General features: G+C 41.7%; 1 protein-coding gene across 2 annotated transcripts in view; it reads left to right on the top strand.

Moving 5' to 3' along the window:
- Window positions 1-5,124: 5,124 nt before the first annotated feature.
- Window positions 5,125-10,147, top strand: part of FIGN (fidgetin, microtubule severing factor) — a 139,541-nt gene continuing 134,518 nt past the window's right edge. The window contains exons 1-2 of one of the 2 annotated variants that reach the window (XM_083353814.1): window positions 5,125-5,454; window positions 6,870-7,071. In XM_083353814.1, the coding sequence (XP_083209940.1) occupies window positions 7,047-7,071 (25 nt within the window). In that variant the 5' untranslated portion in view covers window positions 5,125-5,454; window positions 6,870-7,046. Of the gene's footprint in view, window positions 5,829-6,869; window positions 7,072-10,147 lie in introns of both variants that reach the window. The other variant, XM_083353813.1, reaches the window with a different exon arrangement.

Raw genomic sequence — 10,147 nt, 5'->3', positions numbered from 1 at the left:
AAAACATTATTGCTGCATTGGCAGAATTTCATTCAAACAGCAAGTAGCACAAAAGTGAACAGCTTTGAAAAGTACTACTACTGCTTATTATCACTACCAGAATTATATCCTATAATATCAGAATGATCTTAGATATGTTTACAATTCAGTATAGATCAACATGGTATGGAAATAGCTAATGGTCTATAGACGTCCTTCTGGTCTTCCTGCATAGAAAAGCACATAGAGATTAGTAACCTTTAGAACTTCTTCAGTCTGTCTTTCAGGTGGATCATCTGGACAGAATGAAAGTACTGCTCACACCAATAAGGTAGATCCTAAGGAGTACGGAGAGGAAAGAAATAGATGCATTTTATGCCTTAACTATATGTGCCATCAAACCAACATTAATTTATAGCAATAGCACCTACACTTATATACTGCTTCAGGGTGCTTCGCAGCCCTCTAAATAGTTTAAAGAGTCAACATATTGCCCCCAACAATCTGGATCCTCATTTTACCAACCTTGGAAGGATGGAAACCTTGAGTCCCATCAGGATTGAACCACTGACAGTGAGCAGAGTCATCCTGCAATACTGCATTCTGACCAATGTGCCACCAAGGCTTAGTATCAGAGCTATAATAAACTAATCTATAATAGACTAAAATGGCATCTATATTAAAAAACAGCATTATAATTGCAAATACAGTATATTGGTACATCATATTCAGTGGCAGAGTCCTGGATGACTGCCGAGCAGAACTGATGAGAAAAGTACTCAGATAGTAAGAGGCTGTGCTTGCTCTTCTCTGCCTTCTCTAGCTGCTGATCACTTGATGACTTTAGGCTACAGTCTCCAAAATTCCCCAGACTAGAGGTCCCAGCATATGTAAAGATTTTCAAAAGCATCCAGAAGTTATAGGCATAATTGTGTAAAGTGGCTTTGATTTGCCTCAGTGAAGTACCTTACAGATTCATTTGGCATGGGTAATTGTTAGAAGTAGGATCTGGAGGAGTCTCTTCTATTGAAAATTTCCCAATTTGACATGCACTAAATTAATACCATGTAATTCCCACAGGATTAAGACAACAAAATCCACAGGTTGAACAATGCTGTAAGATCCTACACTCAGAATTCCATTCTGAAATAACTGAACGGATGAAAAGATCTTTGCGGGATTCCAGCTGATTTCCAAGTTGACATCAAGCAAAACCTCACTGAAGGAATTTCATAAATGAAATGACAGGACTGAATGGGACTCTCTCCAGTCATCTGTCCCAATGATTAGGAATAGGAGCAAACATTATAGGATATCATTATGTAAGTGTGAAGCCAGCCTCCTCAATGACCACTTCCAAAAGTACAGTAGTGTCCAAAGGAGGAGGAGCTGATCTATGAAGTCTGTAGACTCCAGGCAATGAAGCATTAATTCCAGCTGTTAAATCTTTCCACCTCTGGCCCCACCCTGAATGTGATCTGTACTTCATAAATTACAACACTTGAGTTTCTAATGGAGTCAGCATGTATGAAGTGTTCTGAGGAGTAACAAGATCTTAAAACTCCTGAGCTAGGATCATTATCCTTCTAGAATACCGTAGTCTTCCTATACCAGTGCTTTCTAGAGATCGTGGCTCTTCATCTTCCAGAATTCCCGGAGAGCATGGGAAATGAATTCCCCACATTTCTAGAAGGTGCCAGGTTGAGAATGACTGCCTTAGAGGCACAACAGAGCTCTCTAAAAGGCACTAAAAGTATTTAAAATAATTTATCAGTAGCAAAGCTTGAAAACCTGATTATAGCTGATAAAAGACATTTTCCAGAAATGCATTTTCAGGCAGCATAGTCTTTTCAAGTTTAATTTAGAAAAACAATGTTTTAAAGATGATTACACAGGTAGAATTGAATACTGTGTGGATTGTGTGCAATTTAAACACACCTACTCCATAATTAAAAACTCTTTTTATAGAGTCATTATACTAATTCTCTGCCACTCTTTTTTTTCCAACTCAAATGTTACATTTTATATCTGGGGAAATCAATGCTCTGTGTAACAAACGTAAACCACTTTGGGCCCAAGAACTAAAGTAACCCTGTGCATAAGCGTTGGGATCTGCATGTTGGGGTTGAACAAGTCAATTCACTCCATTTTGGGTGTGCAACTTCTGATGTAGTTCACTGGAGTTTCACTGCTTTACATGCTCAATATGCACATGACTAACAAGGTTTTAAAACATTTTCTATTGATATTGTACCATTTAAGCGTACTTTAATGACCAAGTGCTGGAAAGTAGTCATTTTTAGAAGATGGGAAGCGGATAGAGTTGATCCAGACTGTGAAGCTCTGCATACCCACTAGAAGGCTCCTTAGAGATTCAGAAAAACTCTAAAAATGATTTTCTGCCATCTATTGGCTGTAATATATATATATATATATATATATATATATATATATATATATATATATATATATATATATATATATATATATATATATATATATATATATATTTGTAGCCCAGAATTGTTTGCTCTACAAGCCAAACAGAATACACTAAACTAAAATATGATTGACTAGTTTGTGGTTCAGTGTCATTCAAACAGAACCTTTCAGTAATATTTTATGCTTTCATGCCAAAAACCAAGATGAACTGGATATTATATTGAGAGGTTGTAATGAAAATGAAGCTTCTGGAAAGGATCAAGTTTATTGACAAGAGGTAAATATCCAGACCCCTTTCACTATTATATGCATCAATGAGCTTACCCAGTAAGCGTGTGTGACGAGTCCCAGGCTGTATATCTGTGAGAAAATTTCACTCAAAATTTCAGAGAAAGGCTGCTTCTGTTTAAAAAGCATTGGTAGGGTTTGCCAGCAAGCTTGTTTCAACACAAGAAGTTGAGACAAGTGCCTTTGAAGCTTAGTAACTCCCAGGTATGTAGACTTCAGCTACCTGATCTCAGCAACAGCCATGCTGCTCCACACAACTGAAATTGCCTAGCTTGGAGAAACAATGAAATAGGCAATCCAATGCCTCTGGAAAATATCAACTACAACTCCCAAGAACCTTTGTTGTTAGCCATGCTGGATAGATGAGCTGATGGGAATTAGCATTTGAAACATTTGGAAAGCAGCTATTTATCTATTGTATTAATTGCTCAGATTTTTTAACCTGTCAGTGGCATTACTGTATCTTTACATCTCAAATACAGTAAATTACAATGAAGCCATGAATCATTGCCTGCATTGCAAAGGATGTCGCATCAAATCACATTATTCTAACAAAGCCGTGGCAGAATAGTTAGTTGTTCCCAACTACTTAATACTTAAAATTGCTGGGAATGTTTCCAGTTCTATGGAAGTAAAGTATGTGAAGAAAGCCATTCTAATGCTAACTAATGTTCATCCCGTTGCTCAAATCTATGGGTTAATACTTCTTTATACAAGATGAGAGAATACTATTTGACTCAAAGACAGATCCCATTTTATATTGTAGACAAGAACAGTAATACTAAGGGCAAAATTGTTAGGTTCATACATTGTACCTAAATTATTTCTTTAGTTTTGTTTGGAAACCACAGATGAAGGATGGGCATATTGTGTGTACTTACTGGTAGCTAGTGTGATTTATTTTTATTTTTTAGAATAAGGCATGGTTAGAACAATTGGTGGCTTTTGTGATGTGCAACCTCAACCAACAAGTAACATCAGGTACAGCCCAAAGCCTTGGATGCTTCTGGAGATGCAAGTTCTACACCATAAATTCAGATATTTACTAAGATGCACTTAAAATAAAGAAGGGGACCTGCTGTTTGGCAAATGCGTTGGAGCTTCACCTTCTCACTTACTGAGTTCTTCCAAGTGGTTTCACCGACACCCATCAGGGTTCTTGTTTTAGGGAGGCCTATCTTACAGATATCTGGAAGACTAGATGATTTATTGTGGCACAAGCTTTTGTGCATCAGAATTCCTCACATGCCTGAAATGTTATCCAGAGTTACAGGTCAAAATATACACATATAGCTTTGGATGGGAAATGCAAATAGTCAGATGGCAGGGAAAATGAAATGCAGAGCATTTCGGAGAGTAACCATTAACTATATACACTTTTAAATTAGGATAATTGGTGGATCAGGTGAAATTCCTCGAAAGCGCATGCCATAATTAATGCTAATCTTTAGATGCCACCAGAGGCTTTCCCTGCAAGGAAATCTGTAGCAAGTTCTAAAAAGGATCATTTAAAAAAAAAAAAGAGAGGCCCTCAAGAGTTTGATGAGGGGGATGTAGGCACGCTTGCACAAAATAAAAGCCAAGCCGTAGTGAATTCCTAAGACTGACTTGGTCCTAAGGAAGTGGTAAACTTTTTGACGTTTAGAGGGAGAGTAGCCTTTTTATTATTATTTTTAAAAAAAGATATAAAAGAGGGGTGGGATGCGTTTTAGGATGGTGCCGTTAAAAGTCAATCCGTGTCCAGAAAAACGAGCGGCGCCACGAGAGAGAGAGAGAAAAATTCATATATATATATATGGCGCGGGTAAACGAAACGTAGCCGAGAAAAGCAAGCAACTCGAATACGTTTTATTCACACTTCGCCTCGTCCTACCCGGCTGCTCGCTAACCCACGTCCAGGCTGCCATCCCCTTCTCCACACGTTCCCCTTACCTGGGCCGAAAGACGACCCCACTCTCCCCCCCCCCCCCCCCCACACACACACACGCTTCTCTGGAAGGAGCGGAGACCGTGTGACTTTCCTCCCGCGCACACCGGCGGGCGATTCCCGGGCTCGGGCTGCCCGCGAACCTCTCCCTCTCTTCTCTCAAGTTCGCGTTCGCGCTCTTTTTCCCTCGCCGTCCCGGTTAATAACAGCTCATCCCGGCCTCCCAAAGTCTCTTGAAGTGAGTCAAGGAGAGAGAGAGAGAGAGAGAGAGCGGGGTGCGCGGAGCCCGCCGTGCCTCCGAGACGCGGTAGGGGCTGGAAGCGAAGGCGCCGCCGCCGCTCCCGCTTCTCGCAAAGGGGGAGGGGAAGCCAGAGGCGCTCGCTACCTCGCCCGCTCGCTCGCCCTCGCCGCCGCCGCTTGTGCTTCTCTGGCGCGGGAGGCGGGAGGGGGGTGGTGGGGTGGGATGGGACTGGGGCTATGGAGCTTCCCCGGCGGCAGGGAAGCTGCCAGAGCTCCGAGAAGTCTCTCCGTCGCCGCGGGAGCCGGAGGCGAAGCTGGGAGCGGGGATCCCGACTCCCTCCGTTCCCGGTTGCCCTGCTGGAGCCGCAGAAAGGGAGGGCGAGCTTCCTGGCTGCTCTACCATGACCTGCCGGCCACCTCCGGGCGGTGTTTGCATGTTTTCTGGCAAGCGACGGCCCCTACCATGTAACCTGACCTGTGCAGCCGGGGGCCTTGCGCGGCGGCGGCGGTCGTGCTTGGCGGCGGAGGCAAACAGCGGCAGCGCGGCCATTGAGAGCCCTCTTTTGCTCCTGAATCTGGTGCGTCCCTCTCTCTCCTCTCTCTCTCTCTCTCGCCTTTCTTTTCTTTCTTTCTTTTTTTTCTTCTTCCAAACCTCCCCCCTCCTCCCCTTCCTCCTTTTTTTTTTTTTTTTTTGCAAACTGATCTTTGGCTCTTAGTGTGAAAGTGATTTGAATTTGGCTCGGCGGCGCTCTGCGCAGGCGTTCAGCTAGCTGCTGGCATGGTGGCTCTTTGCAAAGCAGCTGTTTGGGGTTTGAAATTCCAACATGGCAGAGGCTGCGGTCAGTCTTCCCGTCAAAAACTTGGAAGGATTTCAAATCGGAGGCGCCTTCGCTTAACCCGAGCCCCAAATTCGTCAGCGCGCCGAAAGAATCGATTGTGCCCGACCCGCCAGGTAAGCTCATCGGTGACTCGTTTCTCTTTCTCTTCCTCCTCCTCCTCCTCCTCCTCCTCCTCCTCCTTTGCCTCCGCCTGTTCTCTTTAAAAAATTTTATACAATTTGAAATGTATCCCGAGCGGGCGCGCGTCCGCTCTAAAACCCCCGAGCTTTAGAATGAAATGTATGCTGAGATACGTCGGAAATCGCCCAAATCTGGGTTTATTCTCTCTCCTCCTCTTCCCCCCCCCCGAGTTCTCCTCACCCCCCTTGTTTTAAAGCGCGATGTGGAAAGTAAAGCGATAGCAATCGCAGCGATGGCTTTTTTTTTTTCTTTTCCCCTGATCGTTGCTAACAATAGTGCGGAGAGTAAAGAATTCGGGATGGGAGAGATTGATTTTGCGCTCCCCTTTTTATTATGGGCGTAATTATTTAATGCTTTTTAATCTCTTTTTTGAACTTTTGTATTTACGTTTTGATATTTATTGCCCTGTACACCGCCCTGAGTCCTTCGGGAGAAGGGCGGTATAAAAATTTAATAAATAAATAAATAAATTAAGCCACTTTCACGGTGGGGGTGGGGGTGGGTGTCTATTTATTTTTCAAGTTCTGAAGTGCAATTGCGGCTTAAGTGCAATCGGAGGAAGTAACTTTTAAGCAAATCCGTGCAAATAAGGATGGGGAAAGTTAAGGGCGAGGGGGTGTGTTAATATATCTTGAGAAGCTGATGCAGGAAAAAAAAATAAGCACCTCATCATGGAAGGGGGGGGAGCATGGCTCGGTGGGCGTATTGTTGGCTTGGAACTGAGAGGAAGATGTATAATTTACTGGTATATACAACCCACTGATCCTATTACTATCTTCCCTGGAGCTCTTGTTAGTTTCAATGGGAGTGAGTGAAATTGACATGGACTTGTATTGCTGGTCATGTGCTCTCTCTCTCTCTCTCTCTCTCTCTTGCTCTCTCTCTCTCTCAGTCTCTCCCCCCCTTTCTTTCTTCTCTGATCTGAGATTTCGTTTTTGTTGATGTTGCTTTCCCTCTCAATTATATGCATGTAGGTTAAATGAATACCTGACGAAAAAGGCCCACGTTTCAAGGCAGTGACATTTGATACTGGAGAGAAAAAGTGGCATTCATGAAAAGCAACCTTTGGAATTCCTGCTTGTGAGAAGAAGGAGAGGGGGCAAAAAAAAAAAATTCCAATTCAGCTTTTTTTTTTGTGCTGCCGGCGAGAAATGATCAGTAGCACCAGTGTTTATGGTAGGTCTGTTTTAGAATCTTGTTTACTTTTGTTGTTGTTGCTGTTGTACTATGGACAGTGTTCCTTTTGTTTTTAAAAGAGCATGATGAACACATTTCAGAGGACTTTGCACGCCGCTAAAGATCACTGTAACAAGCAAGGTTAATGATAAAGCTTTAGGTGTATAAATAAGATGGGGATATGTGGGTGTGCACTGTCTTATTGTATTATTTCTAATTTTCTGCTTTGAACAGACTTCTGTCATAAAGCTAAAGTTGCATCTTACTAGCAGGTCACCATGAACACTCAAAATAGGATGTAAATTAGTCAACTTGCTCACTGTAAAAGGAGGAGGGGGGAGAGACAACGCACACAGCTAAAAGCCTTCCTATACTGCTAGGGTTTCCTGTTTATTTTTCAAGTGTAGTTATTATTTTTTCAATTGAGGTCTCCCCCCTTTTCTATTTTTTTCCCACTGGGTTTTAGAGATGAGAATAATAAAATCCTTTCTAGGGATCTTCTAATAAATGCCTCTGTTTCCTGCAAATACACCCCCCCAGTCTTCCAGTTTAATAACGGCCTGTATATTTTCTATCCTGTTTTTCATCTGTCGGCTTGTCATTGCTGTGCTGTGCAATGGAAAACCATCAGATGTTACAGGAGACTTGAACAATTATTCTAAGAGGAGATATTCTATTTTTTTTAAAAAAGAGTCATGCTAAGCATGCCTGATGAAACAAGGAGAACTTGAATATACCTGCCCAGTGCAATGCACACAAGGCCATTGGTAGAAGCCCAGGATTTTGTATATAAGTTTGGGGAATTTGCGCCATGAGGGAAAAGCCAAGAATATGTCTGCTTTTTAATAGGCCAAATTAGAAACAAACAAGCATCTAGGGTAGAAACTCATGGGCATCGGTTGGGCTGTTGCAGGAGCATGGACTGAGTTGGCCATTGATTTTTCATAACAGCACAACCCTGAGCTCTGCATTCAGTTCAGAAGTAGTTGACCAGTCGGCCGTGCCCATAAGCTGATGCTGAAGGTTTCTGTATATTTCCAATAGAGTAAAACAGAATTGCTATCACAGTGGATATTATCTATCTATCTATCTATCTATCTATCTATCTATCTATCTATCTATCTATCTATCTATCTATCTATCTGAACTTGTTGCCTTTCAGATGATCAATACAGCAGGGTTTATTTTAGATGCAAATAATCAACCCTGACTCATTTTAAATGGGAGGGGAGTGAAAGGGGGGAGAGCAGAAAGGCACAGCTCTCTCTCTCCCCCCCCCCTTTCCTAGAGCTGTTGGAGAGAATGTGATTGCCAGATGGGAGATTTCCCTCTGTGATGTTAAAGCTGTAATATATATTCACAGCAGATTGGACCTGCTGCTTGTGATGAGGGTATTACATTTATAAATTTTAAATCGGGAATTGGATAGTATGCTGAGAACTGAAATTGGATGGGGTGAATTGTTGCCACTGTTTAAATGCAGTTCCTGAAGAAGGAGGATGAGGAAGATGATTCTAACAGTAGTAATAGGTTGTAATCATGCCTGGGTGCTGCAGTTTTGTATATTGTACGGCACATGTGTACTTCGCCCCCCCCTCCATGTGCGTGCTTTTCACCCCATCCACTTCCCTGCTTCTCAGTTTCCTAATAGAATATCTTAACTTGCAGAGAGAGTGGTTGAGAAATTGCACCCGTCCTGGGGGGGGGGAGTAGAGAACAGAGTCCAAGAGAGCTAACAAATCTAATCATTTCTACATCTCGATTATAACAACTCAGTCAAATGTGTGGCAGTGATCGTTGTCTGCAGATGTGCCTCATGATTATTTTGTTTTGTGGAGGATGGGGGCCTGCCAGAGGCAAAACATCTAGAATCGGGAGCCAGTCACATTCCAGCAATTCTGCTGGTGCAAATTAAAAGTGTGTTCTGGTCAGGAAATGAAAGCTACTGTGTCTCTTTTGAACAAGTCATTTATCAAGGAGAACATCTATCAAACAGCCACTTGTCACAATATATTGTGGAAAAAAGTTGGGAAAGCTGCCTTAAAATGTTCCTTCTTTCCTTGACTTAAAAAAAAAATGTATCCAAGTGCTGGGAAAGCTGTAGTAGAGCTACAACTAGCACATTCTCTTCTTAACTGTTGTGATTGTGTGCTTCTTAAGATAAGGATGCATCTGCTCCCTCATTATGTTTCTAGAGTAAAATTTTATTGCATCTGTTAGTTGAATGTTAATAGCTGTGATTTCTTTTTCTATTGTTTTAATAAAATCAGAAATCATCTTTAAGTTGCTTTCCAGGTGGGGATGGCAAGGTTTAGATAGAAGATTTCTGACTTCTGATAAATCTTTTCTAGTCAGTTGAACTTGCCAGGAAATGTTGTCACTGCTTTGCACCAAATCACACAGCCTGTTAAAGACACCTTTGTATAATTTCTCATTGACAAATGCACAAGGGAATTCCTACTGTAAGTAGGAAGCATCATTACAGGTTATTTGGATTAGGAATCCCTTTGTTTATTGCACATAAAATTATTTTCAAAACTATATGGGATGTAAACTTCCAGAAAAGTTCTGTTTTCTTTGCAAGACAGATTTTTTTTAAAAAATTCTGTTAAAAAGTTCCTTGAAATAGATTTATTCTGGAGACTTTTCTTTACCCTTTTCGTTAACTGCAAAATAAGGACTGTTATAATCTCCACTGCTGAGTTGCACAAAGCCTAATAGGAAGTTTTGATATTCATATTTATTAGTGAATCATGCCTGCTTCACAGGCAGTGCAGTAGGACAACTTACTGTATTGTGTGATCTTTCGTGTCAAAAAGTGACTGCTGTGTAATCTTATGTTGGATGGTCATCACTCCTCCCCTTTCTCCACCCTCCACCAAAGCGATTATATGACAGTAGAGCTGTATTGGAATAAGAGTGGGATTTGTATCAGTTTTATAGCAGACAAATTGGTGTTTGCCTCTGGATAATAAGCAATGGCTTCAGGACTGTTCAGGCAGATCTAGCAGGACATAAAAAAAAACCAATAGCTGCAAACCCTCAGAGTCACCAGATCAATACAACCAAGGAACTT

This window comes from Vipera ursinii (assembly GCF_947247035.1).
Source record: "Vipera ursinii genome assembly, chromosome: 1".
NCBI lineage: Eukaryota > Metazoa > Chordata > Lepidosauria > Squamata > Viperidae > Vipera > Vipera ursinii.
This window is presented reverse-complemented; position numbering and strand designations above follow the sequence as displayed.